General features: G+C 48.0%; 1 protein-coding gene across 2 annotated transcripts in view; it reads left to right on the top strand.

The window, feature by feature from the left end:
* The window catches only part of CA9 (carbonic anhydrase 9), a 29,386-nt gene that overhangs the window by 13,801 nt on the left and 201 nt on the right, over positions 1 to 15,384 (top strand). Inside the window, exons 4-12 of one of the 2 annotated variants that reach the window (XM_033164333.1) lie at positions 9,075 to 9,220; positions 9,944 to 10,036; positions 10,213 to 10,279; positions 10,763 to 10,920; positions 11,219 to 11,360; positions 13,302 to 13,382; positions 13,633 to 13,698; positions 14,653 to 14,688; positions 15,005 to 15,098. In XM_033164333.1, coding sequence (XP_033020224.1) covers positions 9,075 to 9,220; positions 9,944 to 10,036; positions 10,213 to 10,279; positions 10,763 to 10,920; positions 11,219 to 11,360; positions 13,302 to 13,382; positions 13,633 to 13,698; positions 14,653 to 14,688; positions 15,005 to 15,098 — 883 coding nt within the window. Of the gene's footprint in view, positions 1 to 9,074; positions 9,221 to 9,943; positions 10,037 to 10,212; positions 10,280 to 10,762; positions 10,921 to 11,218; positions 11,361 to 13,301; positions 13,383 to 13,632; positions 13,699 to 14,468; positions 14,600 to 14,652; positions 14,689 to 15,004; positions 15,099 to 15,384 lie in introns of those variants that run through there. The other variant, XM_033164334.1, reaches the window with a different exon arrangement.

A 15,384-nucleotide genomic window follows, 5' to 3' on the forward strand; every position in this document is an offset into this window, starting at 1 on the left:
CATTGATGGAATCTTTCGAGGAGTTGGAGATGGCGTTTATAAGTGGTCCATGTTTCACAAGCATCTGGTAAGGTTGGTAGCACAATAGTTTTGTAAACAAGCATTTGGTTTCCCTGCAAATATCCTGGTCCTCAAACACTCTGCGCTTCAATTGGGAGAAAGCCGCACTCGCAGAGCTCAGGCAATGCTGGATTTCAGCATCAATGTCAGCCCTTGTAGAAAGATAACTGCCCAGGTAGGAAAAGTGATCAACACTTTCCAACATTACACCATTGAGTTGGATTTGTGGTGCTGCAGAGGGGTTGCTTTATGCTTGTTGGTGCAACACTTTGGTGTTGTTGTTTTTTGGATGTTGAGCGACAGGCCAAGCTTTTCGTAAACTTCTGCGAAGGTATTTAGGATGGTTTGGAGGTCATCCTCTGAGCTTGCACACACTACGTTGTCATCAGCATACTGAAGCTCTATGGTGGAAGTTATAGTAACCTTACTCTTTGCTTTCACCCTGCTCAGATTGAAGAGCTTTCCATCTGTTCAATATACTGTATGATTTCTACACCACAGGGGAGTTTCCCTTTGATGATGTGTAGGATCATGGCAATGAAAATAATAGATAGAGTTGGGGTGATAACACATCCTTGTTTAACGCCTGATCCCTCTGTGAATGGTTCACTTTGAGAGTCATTGTTATCTGCAATTGTTGCCATCATATTATCGTGGAGGAGCCAAAGGATGTTCACAAATTTATGTGGGTAGCTGATTTTCAGAAGGAAAGTCCACGGGGCAGTACGATTTACAGTGTCAAAGGCCTTAGTCAGGTCAATAAATTCCATATATAGGGGTTGGCTTTGCTCTCTGCATTTTTCTTGAAGCTGTTGAGCAGTGAGAATCATATCCACTGTCCCCTATAAGGTTGAAAACCTTTTTGGGATTCAGGAAGGGTAGCCTTGGATATACAGTACTTATGTATGTGTTTGCCTTGTACATTTATTTAATATATACAGTGGTGCCCCGCTAGACGAATGCCTCGCTAGACGAAAAACTTGCTAGACGAAAGGCATTCGCTAGCGGAAGGCTGCCCCGCAAGACAAAAAAGTCTATGGGGCTGCCTCGCAAGATGGGGAAAAAAAAATTTTCCGTCGCGCGAAAACCGCTACTTGTATTGGTGCTACGCTAGATGAAAAAATCGCTAGACGAAGATACTCGCAGAACGAATTATTTTCGTCTAGCGAGGCACCACTGTAGTTAGGAGACGGTTTGCTAAGATCCTTGCAAGAATTTTGCCGGCCGCAGCTAATAGAGAGATGCCACAATAATTTGAAGACTTTGAAGACTTTGGCAGGTATCCTCTGTCTTTGTTGTTTTTCATTTGGTTAATACATTTACACAACTCTCCCAGATTTGGAGATACTGCATATTGGAGATATTGCATACAGCATCACTGTGTTGTAACCTCAGCAAAGCTTTTTTCCTAGATCAGGTATCCCCAATCTGTGGTCCTCCAGATGTTTTGGCCTACAACTCCCATGATCCCTAGCTAACAGGACCAGTGGTCAGGGATGATGGGAATTGTAGTCCAAAACATCTGGAGGGGCGAAGGTTGGGGATGCCTGTCCTAGATCCATTTGTTCTCTTAAAGCAGGAGTTTTTCCAGTTGAGAGTGTTGGACGGATTGTTTAGCCTGGCTCAGAAAAAGAGGCCTTGTTCAAACCAGAGTTTACTGTGTCAATTAATACATTCACACAATCTGCCTGTGCAGTTTCCTGATGATTCTGCAGGCAAATCTGAGGGGTCTAAATGGGGGGGGGGGGCGGAATGCACCAGATAAGGCACTGCTCTCTACCTCCCTGTCCTGTGGTATTTAATGAAGTCAACCAATGAGGTGGCAGGGAGTGTCTGCTGGCTTGGGTGCAGAAGATCGAAGTTGCTACTCATAGGCAGATTCAAATCTGCGGGGGTGTGGCCAGAGAGAGAATGGATGAACAGCTCAGTAATGCTCAAGTGTGGACAAGCCCGTAGCAACCAAGGTGCTTCCACTGTGAATGGGCAAATGCCTCTCGCGTGCCTACTGGGGATAGGGGTTGCCAAGCTCTGCCTGCTCCCCTAACCAGGCTGGGTTCCGGTTAGGCAAGAGTCAGAGTCCCTTCAAGCCTACAAAAATTGACTGAATATGCTGAATTAGATAGTCTATCTGAAAAAAAAACCCAAGAATTTAATTTGTATCAAAATGGGAGGCCTTCAGAACATATCTTAAACAAAATCATAACATGTTAAAATCTGTAGCAGCTTTTGAGTGATCCCAGCAGTTTTTATTAATTGCTTATATACAGGTGAAACTCGAAAAATTAGAATACTGTGGAAAGGTTCATTTCTTTTAGTAATTCAACTTAAAAGGTGAAACTAATATATGAGATAGAAACTTTGGGGTTTTCATCAGCTGTACGCCATAATCATCACAATTATAACAAACAAAGGCTTGACATATCTCGCTTTGCATGCCATGAGTCTATCTCTCATATTAAACTCCAGTAGCTAATGAAAACAATTGCTTACATAAATGGACTTTTCCACGATATTCTAATTTTTCGAGTTTCACCTGTAATATAAACATTTATAACGTGTGAAAATATTAATATAAAAATAGTATTTTGATATGGCAGTAAATCTATGTAAAAAGAATTAAGGAATAAATGGGAGGTCGAGTATAAAAGATAATGAGATTTTTATTTTTATTGTAACATGAAATTGCAATCACAAATATTTGTCATAATTTTTATCTTATTAACAGATTGTGTGAATTTTATTTTCTTTCCTTTTCCCTCCCCTTTTAAGTTGTACCCCTTTTCGGTATTGTTTTTCTTGTATGTAATAAGCATGGAAGTAAGCATGAAAAAAGTCCCTTCAAGCCTATTGTGCTGGTTGGTTTGGGGGGGGGGGGAGCAGGGTAAGAGAAGCCTCTTTTCTTTGCCAAACCTTTTCACTCTGACTCACTGAAGCCAGTGGTGGCACAGGAAGTGGATCCCTGTCATTCAGCCCGGACACTGAGATCCAGCGCCGAGGGCTTTCTGGTGGTTCCCTCACTGCGAGAAGCAAAGCTACAGGGAACCAGGCAGAGGGCCTTCACGGTAGTGGCGCCCGCCCTGTGGAACTCCCTCCCTTCAGATGTCAAAGAGATAGACAACTACCAGACATTTAGAGGACATCTGAAGGCAGCCCTGTTTAGGGAAGCTTTTAATATGTGATATTTTTGTATTTGATTTATGTTGGAAGCCGCCCAGAGTGGCTGGAGAAATCCAGCCAGATGGGCGGGGTACAAATAATAAAAATTATTATTATTATCATTCTGCTATAGGCAAGCTAAATTTCATTCAAAGAATCTCAAGACCAGATATGCTTTTCACTTTCTAGCAAAATTTGTTGAAAAGCCCATTACGCAATGTTTCTCTGCTTTAAGAGAGTTGTAATGTACCTTAAACATACCAAACATTATAGGTTGCAGATTATGTCAAGTATTGACAAAGGATTTGAATTTTCTGTGATGCATCTCATGCAGTGGAACAAAATAATTACAGGGGTGTGTCTGGTATGGTGTTATGTTATAATGGGTGTCCATTTGAATGGAAGTCCCAAAAACAAACCATTATTTGTCTCTCCACAATGGAGAGTGAATTATGTGCATGCATTCAGGCCATTCATGATATTGAATGGTATCTACAAGTATTTGCAGATCTACAGATGCAAGTAATGCTACCAGTAAAAGTTCACCTCGATTCCCAGAGCGGACTCGCCATCCTGTGTTCAGACTCCAATACACAGCGCATAGAGTCTTAAGATTACGTTTACAGTTTGTAAAGAAACTGATTGCTGACAAAATAATTGTATTTCAATATGTTCCAGGTGACAATCAAATTGCGGACATTTTTACTAAAGCACTTCCGAAGGTTACAAAATATGTGTACAAAATATGCTTTACGTTTTTATTCCACAATAATGAACCACCACAGGGGAAATGTTGAATGGTTTATTTATATTTTGAGGTTCATTATTGTTTCACAAGATGTATATCTCTTTAAAAGCCAAAGTAAAAGTCACGACCTGGTTTTACAGCTGTGAAGCTGTATAGCAGGTGCTGTTAAGTTGTGATAATTAAGCTGTGTCACCAATTGGGTGCAGTATATAAAGAGCAGCGTGTACCTCTTTCAGTACCCTGGAAAATGAGTCTGAAGGGGGAGGATTTAATTCTCTAGTTTTATTCTCTAGTATTTTAATTCAGTTTTATAATTTTCTGTATAGCTTGTAAGACCTATAGGAGTTTTTTTCTTCTGTACCAATATTCTACCTCTGTTCATATATTCTCTATTGACATGCTGTGAATTAGAGTGAGCACCTAAGAGGGCCCCTTGTTCTGCATAGCATGAAAGGGTCATCTTGACCCAAGAAGTCCTGGCACAGAATTCCAATTTAAAAGCTCTGCCTGGCACGGGAGATTTGCCAACTTTCTAAAGAGAGAAAGTTGCATTTTTTTAGTGGTTCAGAGCTGCGCATTCACCTCTCCGAGAAGTCAGTCTGTTGCCTTTCTAAAGAGAGAAAGGGATTTCTTCATTTTGGATTTTCTGGGCTGAAAATCTTACTTGGGAAGGAAGGCTTCCCCTGGATAAGCTAGCTAGACCCTCCTTCTCCCTGAATACAGGTAGGTTCTTCTTCTGAAAGACAGTCTTTTAATTTGCTACCAAGGAGAGACTCCTTCTTTGGAGGTCTTTAAGCAGAGGCTTGACAGCCATCTGTCAGGAATGCTTTGATGGTGTTTCCTGCTTGGCAGGGGGTTGGACTGGATGGCCCTTGGGGTCTCTTCCAACCCTATGATTCTATTCTATGATTCTATATTGGAAACCTTCACTGGATAGCTTGATGTAAGTTTCTTTTAAGCCTTATTAAATTGAGATTCTTTCTCTCTCTAATGGGGGTTTAAGTTCTTTTATTTGACATGTAGCTTCTACAATTATTTGCTTATTTGAGTTTGTAAAACTTTAGCCCCATTTATTTGATATTTTCTGGATGTTATTGGTATAAGCTCTTTTTGTGAAACATGTTCTTAGTGCATACCTTTGTTTGCTTCATATAATTTTCTGGCCATTTAATATTCAGCTTTTTCTGTAGGCTCTCTTTGTGAAACTTATTTTTTTGTGTATATTCGCTGGCATATTATTAATCAATGGAAAGCTGTAGGTCAGAGTGCCCCTTCCCGTGGAAGGTACAGAAATTGGCCAGAGATGTGAAGGGGATTGGATAATCCTTTGATGGGTGATCCTACCAATTAGAGGGAAAGGCAAAAAGCTTTAATTATATGAGTCAGCCAAAGGGCAGACTGACCCATATCTTAAAAGTGAAAAGCCTTAACTTTCACCCAATAATAAACTCAGGGCTGTCTTGGCCAGAGAGACAAGATGAGTCATTTACAGGTGGCCTGGCTGGAGTACCTTTTTGCTTTGATGTTACTAATGGTGTGACGTGCATGAACTCATGAGGCTGAATGAGGGGAGAGGGATTCTGAAGAGGATAAAAGCTGTATGTATCTTTTCGCCTAGGGTATTTCACTGTGAATTATCACGCGGATGCCTTCTGCTGTCCTAGGCAGTCAGAATATAAATTCTTTCTCTATTTCATTTCTTTGGAGTCATTATTGACCCCTTTTCTCCCTCACCTCGTGGTGCAACGCGAACCCCAAGGTTAACGGAAAAGGTCTGCCAAAAAGGCTACAGGTCGGTCAGACTTATTGATTTAATGTAAAAGGAGGTTTTGTGTTTTTTGTAATTAAAAGCTGAGCAAAATAATGCTGAGCGTTTCTTCATTGTTTCTGGAACGTGTGGTCTCCCCAGCATGCTTTCTGCAGTGCAATTACTCTCCTAAATATTCAACATCTGGGTGTGATCTGCTAAGGACAAGCACCTGCTGCCAGCTGAGCTCCATGCTTGTTGGCTACTCTTGCATTTGGGAAGATGTGGGCACCTCCTTTCTTGGCAGGGGCTGGGGTGGGGAACAAACTGACAAGGAGCTGGGACTCTCTCCAGCAGATGTGGCAGCCAAGGCAATTTGATCACGGGGGTGGGCAGATCCACAGTACAGTGGTACCTCTGGTTACAAGCTTAATTTGTTCCGGAGATCCGTTCTTAACCTGAAACTGTTCTTAACTAGAGGTGTGCTTTCGCTAATGGGGCCTCTTGCTGCCACTGTGCTGTGCTGCCGGCACACAATTTCCATTCTCATCCTGGGGCAAAGTTCTCAACTCGAGGTAACTCTTCCAGGTTAGCAGAGTTTGTAACCTGAAGCATTTGACCTGAGGCGTTTGTAACTCAAGGTACCACTGTACTGTATATGACTCTACTGCTGAGTTATGCCATCTTTCTGCTCATGGTCTCCTTTCACAATTTGCTGTGCAGCAAAGCAGGTTTCCTCTCTGCCTATTTCTTGAGTGGATTAGAGTCCAGCAAAGTCTGAAAAGAGTCTACTTTGGGTCAGTTTGGTTTGGATGGAGGAATGCAAAGTTTTTGCCTTCAACAGGTTTGAATGATGCATATATGAGGCAGATTGCAAACATTCTTGGTGACAGGAGTGGAAAAGAATAGAAAGTTGAGCAAAGCTGGGCGAATGTACAGGTGCCCTTGCAAAGCGATTGCATAGGCAGGAAGTAAAGGCGAATCTGGAAACTCCTGTGGGCTGCAGACTGAGCAGGGCTCCATAGTGACAAGAGCCTGTTGGAAGGAAGGAAGGAAGGAAGGAAGGAAGGAAGGAAGGAAGGAAGGAAGGAAGGAAGGAAAGAAAGAAAGAAGGAAAGAAAGAAGGAAAGAAAGAAGGAAAGAAAGAAGGAAAGAAAGAAGGAAAGAAAGAAGGAAAGAAAGAAAGAAGGAAAGAAAGAAAGAGAAGGAACAGCCATGATTGTTCAGGCAAGTGAAAAGGGCACACATCTTCTTGCACTTGGTCTGGACAGATCTTGCTCTTGGCCAGTAGTCGAGTTTCCTTCATGCTTTTGCTGAAACTGTGCCTTTGCCCTCAGGCCCCCCTTCACTTATTTCTATTCTGAGAAGCCTCTTGATCTTCTCCTCCCTTCAGTTGGTCTTCCATGGACTGAGGGAGACTGGGATGGACGCCTAGGGACCAGGAGAGTTGGGGGGGGGGTGTTGCCTTCCTCCACCTTGTGGCTGCCCAATTCCATGGGAGCTCTTTGAGGCTACAGAATTTTCTCCTAGAGATGTAAAACCCCAAAATCAGAGGGACACACAAACACACACACACACACACACACACACACACAGAGAGAGAGAGAGAGAGAGAGAGAGAGAGAGAAATATCTTAAGTTTGAAGGCAGCTGGAGAGTCTATTTCTGCATATTCTCTGAATAATAGTTGCTACTTGCAAGTACATACCCTCATTCTGATAAAAAGCACTACAAGGAAGTTCAAATTACCACAGATTTACACACATCGATGAAAAAAATGGAACCAACAACCCCCTTCTTACTATGCTGGAGTGCGGAATGCCTGATTATTATTATTATTATTATTTATTTTATTTTATTTTATTTTATTTATTTTATTTTCTACCTTCTCTTAATTAACATCATAGGCCACAAACATGCATTACAGAACTGGGTTTTTTTCCATCCCCAGGTCATGGATTTCATTTTTATTTTATTTTTTGTGGGGAGGGATATTTTAGTTGCCTTTATTGCCTTCTTTTCCCACCATTTTAAGGTGGGATTAACTTGAATTGTACAAAAATCTGCATGATATGTGAGTTTGTATTTGTATGCTTTTATTTGAAAATTAAGAGCCCCAGCATTTAGGCTAAGGTCCTCAGGGGCCCCTTCAAGTCCCAGAGGCACCTGCCACAGGCCCCACCTCCAGCTCCTCTTCCTGAAGAGAGAGGCAGCCAGCTGAGGAGGCGGCAGTGCAAGGGGCTCCGCTGCGCAGCCCAGAGAGTCTTTGCCAGGAGGTCTTGCCTCTGCCAGAAAAGCAGCAGCTGCAGCTCTCAAGAAGGGGCAGGAAAAGGGGCCTCCCGCCAAGTTTCCCATCCAAGAAACTGGGGCCTCTTTCTATCAATTTGGTAAAGAAGTCAAAGTATCCAAATGAGATTGGGAATTTTTAATCTCACCCCATCCCTTGGATGCAAAGGTCAGTGTGGGGTCAGGGGTGTGGAATTAGGGAGGAATAGCAGGGAATTATTTGCTGGCTGCAGACCCTCACCCAGTGGCGGGCGGGGGGACACAGTATGGTCAGGGACACCTGGGAAGACTTTTGCCATTGCAATACCACCTGCAGACTCCTATTCCCGGATGCCTCAGATTTGGTCCAGCATGTGAGTGCCAGCACTTCTGCCCAAACTGTGCCAGCTGTCAGGAGGGGGTCTCCGCATCTGACTGACTTCTCTGTGCAGTGCAAGCAGCGGCCTGCAGAGAAGACAGAAAAGCTGACTGAACTCAGTGTGTGCCCCCACCCATTTTCCTTAAAATATTTGCCCAGAATAATGGCCGCCCACCCAAGGGGGGTGGGATTCATGGAGGAGAAACCTACTGATGTCTACTAGACCTGAGGGCTGTGCTCTGCCTGCGCTGCCAGAGGAGTGAGTGCCTCTGAATGCCAATTGCTGGGGTTGCAGATGGGGAGAGTGGCTGAACTTGCACTCAGGTCCTGCTTGTTTCAAGGCTTCCCTTTGGGATAGCTGGTGGCCACAGTGAGAAGATGGTGTGGATTAGGTGCCCAGCAGGCACTTAAGAACATAAGGAGAACCCTGCTAGATCAGGCCAAATAGGACCCATCCATTCCAGCATCCTGTTCTCCCCTTCGCCAACCACATGCTTCCCAGGGATGCCCAGAAGCAGAAGCTGAGCACCAGAGCCCTCTGCCCTCCTGCAGTTCCCCACAAGTGGCCTTCAGGCGCCTTGTGAGTTTTGCCTGAGAGGTGCCCTTGACTGCAAAGGACACCAAGGAGGGAAGCTCTGTCTCCAGCATGCAAAGAAGGAGAGGGAAGCAGCAGCCTCTCATCTGGAGTGTCTCTCCCCTTTACCCCCCCCCCCTCCGCAGTGGTCCTTGACCTGCCCAGGAATTTGACCATGACCGGCGGGGGATTCCCACAGCCATACCAGGCTGCCCAGCTGCACTTGCACTGGGGGTCTGCCCTGAAGCCCGGCTCTGAGCACACAGTGGATGGGCACCGCTATGCCGGGGAGGTAAGTCCCATTGCCCCTTGCTTGGCTCCCGCCTGGTTCTGGCCTCTTGCTTGGCAGGATTGGCTGCCTTGAGAGATGCTCATGCAGAAAGGTGGCTTATGAGTAGTTCGAATAAATAAAAACTATGACAGCCTTGCTGGCAAAACCAAACCCTTTCAGCATCAGCAGAGTCAGGGAAGGGCTTGGCAGTGGAGGGGGCAGCATAGCTGGATTTATGACATTTACAGCCCCCCCCCCCCCGAAAAAATGCCTCGGAGGGAAGCTCACCAGTCCAGTCTAATCCATAACAATGAGGGCAGTATTACAATTGAATAGTATAAAAATATTGTATGATGTCATATAATCATGACCATGATGACAGTACAGTACAAATAATAAAAAATAGCAGCCATTAATTTCACCCTTTGAAATTATAGAAGATTTTGCATAGACTTTCCAGCTGAAAACTTGCTGAATTCAGCTAATGGTCCATTGAATCCGGCTTTCTTTGTCCCAAAGCTGCCAGCTAGATGCCTCGGCACCTCAGGAAGAAATCCTGAAGGTAGGATGGCCACCCCTGGAGGAATATAGGAAAATAAAGCTACCAATATCATAATGCCATTCTACAAGCATACTGTATGACGTGAAACACTTGCAGTACTCTGCCTGACTTCTTGAGCTGCTGGAGAAGGTCCAGATGGGACTTTTGAGGGACTCATAGCTGTTCTCTCTTTCTGCTTCCAGATTCATGTGGTTTATTACAGCTCCCACTTTGACAGCATCCAGGAGGCGCAGGTTGAGCCAGGAGGCTTGGCTGTGCTGGCTGCATTTCTGCAGGTGACAGTGGCAGGAAGAGAGGGCAAATGAAGCAGTGCAAGGGGTCTGAGCAGCTCCTCCTGTGCTCTGAGGCAGTGGGAGGGGGCTGCTTTGGAGACATCCACCAGCACCAGCTCTTGAGAGGTGCAAACACCCCCGCTCAGAGCTCTCATGAGCCCTTTCCACTGCCATTCCAGGTTGGGTCAGAGGAAAATGAGCCATATCAGCACATCCTTGAACATCTGAATGACGTCCATGAAGAAGGTAAGAGCAAGGAGCCCACAGGCAGAAGATGCCCATCCAGCCTGTCAGCTCTTGCTGGGCTCCTTTTGCTTTGCCTCGTCTAGGGAAATCAAGTTTCCTGCAGGACTCTGTGGGTGCAAAGTGGGTGCTGGGGCATGGGGAGTCAGGGCTGCCTCTCCCTGGGCTCCAGCCCCTTTGGGCAGGGGTTCTGCAACACAACTTTGCATTTGCACTTTTTTGGGGTGCGCATCTCGTGTTGTTTTGCGACCTGAGATATTTTGGGGCTGGAGCAACTCCCCTAGGAGGAGAGGCCACAATATTTAGGGCTTGTCCATTTAGGAAAAAGGCCCATGAGGTATGTTAAATTGTGTGTTGTGTATAGAAAATGGGCAGAGAGTTTTCTCTCACACACACTCATTACTGGAACTCTCGGGGGCTGTCTAGCAAAGCAGATGTTCTGGGTCCCTTTGCTATGGACCACCCTCCCCTCCTTTCCTTTCCCAGGAGAAGAAACCTGGATTCCTGCCTTTGATGTAGCCAAGCTCCTTCCTGATGACCTCAGTCGCTACTTCCGCTATAATGGCTCACTGACCACTCCACCTTGTTACCAGACGGTGAACTGGACAATCTTTAACCAGACAATTCGGCTGTCCCCAGATCAGGTCTGTCTGGGTGGAGGAACATGCAGAGGGGTTGTCTTGTGGGAAGATAGTTCCCTGCATGTTGCCTTGCTTCTCCATCACAGTGTGTGGTCTGGTGATCCAGCTGTGATGCCTGCATTGCAGGAAGTTGGACTAGATGACCCTGGGGAGTGCTTCCAACCCTACAATTCTATGATTCTGTGATTTGCTGGACTCCTTGTGGGCTTTGCATTCCCTCTACAATAGTTCTGTCTTTGGATCCTTGGAAGTGTTTTCTGTCCGTTGGTCCATCTTGATGACCTATGCCTTCTCATTTCAGATCTCCATGCTGGAGGACACCCTTCATGGAGATGAGGACGAGCTGATCCAGGACAACTTCCGCTTGCCTCAGAGTCTGCAGGGCCGGAGTGTCCTGGCCAGCTTCCCGATGCTCCACATCCCAGAAAGGGCTCAACCACCTGGTAAGGGAGCCAGTCACTGGACTTAGCTTGAGAGTTCTGCCTCAGAACGGTCACACCTCCAGCCCTGTAGAGCAGCAACAAGGCAGCCTGTGGCTCCCTAGATGGTCTTGGGGCGCAGCTCTCATGATTCATGGGCTGGAGTCCAGCAACATCTGGATGGCCACTGGTTCTCCATCCCCTCTTAAGGAGGGCCAGGGACCTGTGCAGGTGGAGAGCCTCCCCAGAAACACCTCCGCCACCACAGAGTCCGGCCACTTCTCTCTTTGGATGTTTCATCCCCTGATGCTCACTAGTATTTATCTCTTTCACGGATGAGCCTTTCGTCTTTGTTTCTAGTAGCTCCCTGCCCTGACCCCTTTCCTTCTCCTTCTTGTTCTGGTACTTTGTCTTCCCTGTTCTGGGAGCAGCTGTATTGCAGGGGGTTGGACTAATAGACCCTTGGGGTTCCTTCCAACTCTACCATTCTATGATTCTCAGAGTCTTGAGCAGCTCCACTCACCCACTGATTTCTGTCTTGGTCTCGTTCTGGATCAGAGGATCAGTCCCTCCATTCAAGGTGATCTTGAGCAGCCTTGTCTCTTGTGTACTGAGGTCCATGACTCTAGGACAGACACAGCCCCTTTTTCTCCTCTCTTCTCCCTCTCTCGGTCCTTGGCTACTTCCTAGCCTCCGTGCCACCCACAAAAAACACATGCAGTCTGACCCTGATTCCTTGGGCCGTGGGACAATCTTGTTATCAGGCAAGCCTGTTGATATGGCCTCCCTCCTAGGGCTGCCACTTGCCCTCCTTCCTGGTCTCCCTGAATGGGCTGCTGCGTCACAGGAAGGTTCCCCCTCCCAAGCCAAGGTGTGCCTCACCTGGCGGCTGGCCCTGGCCCAGGGTGGGCAGGGCAGGTGGAGCCCTTTGGAGGAAGAGATAGGATTGTTTGCCAGGCAGTTGCTCAGCAGCCACAAGAGGGTTTCGGGCTCCACCGTCTCCACCTGGCATGGTCGTCACCTGAGGGCATCTGTGGCTTTGCTGGGGAGATACCAGACGGAGCCTGAATCTTCGGTGCCAGGGAGTACCTAACTGGCACTGAACAGGTGAAAGGGCTCTTAATATTAGACAGCAGCACCAAGCTTGGGTAGGAAGCCTTTGATGGAGCTGAGCAAAGCTGTCAGTCCCAGGAGAGCTGTGCAGAACGATGACCCCTTCCCGAAGACATCCATTGATATGCATGGCACTTGGTACCAATAGGGGACAGTTTCAGGCAACCTGAATGGTTGGCTGATGGTTAGCTCAGTTGGTTAGAGCCTGGCGCTAGTAAAACCAAGGTTGCAGGTTTTTTGATTCCTGCCTTTCAGAGGGTTAGACTAGATGACACTTGTGGTCCCGTCCAACCCTACAATTCTATGCATCCATGATTCAGGCAGTTATGGGGAAACCAAAGTGTCTGTCATGGGATGGGCGCTGTTGCAAGTCCTGCTCAGGGAGAGCAGTATCCTCCCTTTATTTTCCCCACCAAATGACAAATCCAGCCATGCTCTGTAGAGGTGCAGCTGTGGCAACTCTCTTGCACTCCTCTCGGAGGCTGTGAAGTTGGGCCGCAGGGCTGCAGATTCCCTGGGATGAGGTGGTTGCCCCAGGAACATAGGAAGCAGAGGGTCACAGGGAGCTGCCTTGAATAGAATCAGACCCCTGGACCGGCATGCCCAGAGAGCAGCAGTGGCTCTCCAGGTTTCAGGAATGACTCTCCCAGCCCTTTCTGTAAATACCACCATTAGAGATGGAACCTGGGAGCTTCTGCCTGCAAGGCAGCAGCTCCACCCCTGGGCCATGGTCCTCCCCTGGGCCCAAGGGGTCTTGCTATGGGACTCAGTCTTTGCCTGCTGCCTTGAGTGAACACAAGGACCAAAAGTGCAAATCAAACACAGACCGGCTCCTTGTGCTCGATCCTGCAGGTGAGGGGGGATCTCCAAGGGCCCCGGATCCTTATGGTCCTGCAGAGGAAGGCGGGGGCGACAGTGCAGGATCTGCAGCAGGTAAGGCCTTAGGCTGCCCCCAAAACGAGGGGGGCCTGGCGGGGAGGTCTGGCTGGCAGCTCTGCTTCTGGGCTTCCTCTGGGGCGGACACCAGAGAGGGAGACATACCCCTGCCCCCCAGCCTTGATACTCCAGTTGGCAGGCTCAGCAGGCACTTCCACTTGGGCTGCCTCTTCTGAGGGCAGAAGCAGCTGTGGGTGGGGAGCTTCCCCTGGAGGGGCAGGTCTGACGCTTCTTGGTCTCCTTGCAGGCGGAGGGCAGCCCCACACCCCAGATGGTGCCTCAGGGAGAGACTCTGAACCAGCCTCTGGAGAAGGTATGGTTCTCTGGCTGGTGGCTGTGCTGCCCATTTCTCTCTCACCAGCTCCTTTCCTTCTCTGCTCCCTCCCCAAATCCCTGCTCTTCATGCTGGGTTGGCCACTGCCGCCGCCTCCCTGATGGTTGTCTGAGCTCTCATTTGGCTGTGGCACCCAGGGAGCTAAAATCTGGGCTGAGCTGCAACCTATAAGCTGTGGGCCTGCTGTGGGGCTGGGTGGTGTGTTACATAACCCCCTCCCTTGAGCCCTAACCTGCTGCCTCCCTTCTTTCCCTTGATCCTATTCTTTGGGCGAACAGTCAAATCATTCCTCTTCCTGCCAAAGGAGATGTGAATGAACCCCTCAAAAGTTCTGCCACTGCCTCAGCACCCCCCAGAGTTTTTTTGGGGGGAGTGGGGTCCTTGTGAAGCTCCCTCTGTGGCTACGCAGTTGCTGCTGGTAAATCTTCCTTGGTGGGCACATGTGAAAATTGGGAGGGGAGGAATTCACGTCTTCTCTCTTCCCCCCCCCACCAATCAATCAATCAATCAAGCTCTACCTATTTTTTGGCAGCAGGCTCCTCCTTCCCTTTTTACCTGGGCATTTAGCTCTGAATCTTGAGGGTTTTAAGTGCTGTTACGCCTTTTCATGTGGCAGGTGACGCCTTTCACTGGCGCTTTTGGGGTTTTTACTGTTCTGCAGGCTAGTGTCTAGACTCTACTGTAAGCTTCTTTGAGACACTTTAAACAACAACAGCTCCTCCTACAATTCACTGTCTTGTGTGTTTTAGGTCAGGGTCCAGCCACAAGTGAAGGTAAGAGCAGAACTAGGGACTTGTGCCTCCCCTCCTCCATCTTCAACACACACACACCCCGGCAACCTGAGGCATTGATCACTGGTTGGTAGCTGGGAAGAGGAGCCCCCCAGCTGCCCCTCCCTGGCTTCTGACTCCCATTTTTCTGCTTTGCTTCCAGGCGCTGACCAGCAGGTGGGCTCCTCCATTCAGACAGGTATGTGCCCCACCCCTTGCTCCACCTGGCCACTATAGCTTGTGACCTCACTGCCTTCTTGCTGGGGGGGGGTCTGGGGCAAGAGCTCCTCTCCACCAGTTTCTCTGCAGGCTTTGTGGTTCACACTGCCACCCTTTATGTATGGGTCACGGCTCCCCTCCTTGCAAGCCTGGAAGGTGCCTCAGAAGGGCTCCCCACCAACCCAGTTTCTCCAGCCAGACAGGGCAGGACCTCCCTCACTCCCCCCACACCACTCAAGGCCACCCCTTGGCCACCTTCCCCAGGACAGAACCAACAAGTTGCTCTCTTTCCACAGGGGACGTGTTGGCCGCCATGTTTGCAGCTCTCTTTGGCATCACTGCTCTCGCCTTCTTCCTCTATGTCCGGAAGCACCAGGCCCAGAACCGCAGGTAAGAGGAGGGGGCATCGCAAGCCCCTGGAGCTGAAGGCACAAAGCCCAGCAGAGGCTCCGTCAGGGCAGCTCCTGGATCTGGGGCTTCTGCCTAGGACCCCCTTCTGGGAGGGGTGCCACGAGAGCCCACGTGGCTGAGGAGGGAGCCCAAGTGCTCTTTCTCAGTCTCTCTCCCCTCTCCCGCTTCTCAGGGAGGGTCCCAGGAAAAGAGCTGCTCCCTTTCCTGCCTGTCTCTGACCTGCCCCAATGAAAGGACAGTCACAGGCACAAAGGAGTCCAGGGGA

Source organism: Lacerta agilis, chromosome 11 (assembly GCF_009819535.1).
Source record: "Lacerta agilis isolate rLacAgi1 chromosome 11, rLacAgi1.pri, whole genome shotgun sequence".
In the NCBI taxonomy this organism is placed as follows: domain Eukaryota; kingdom Metazoa; phylum Chordata; class Lepidosauria; order Squamata; family Lacertidae; genus Lacerta; species Lacerta agilis.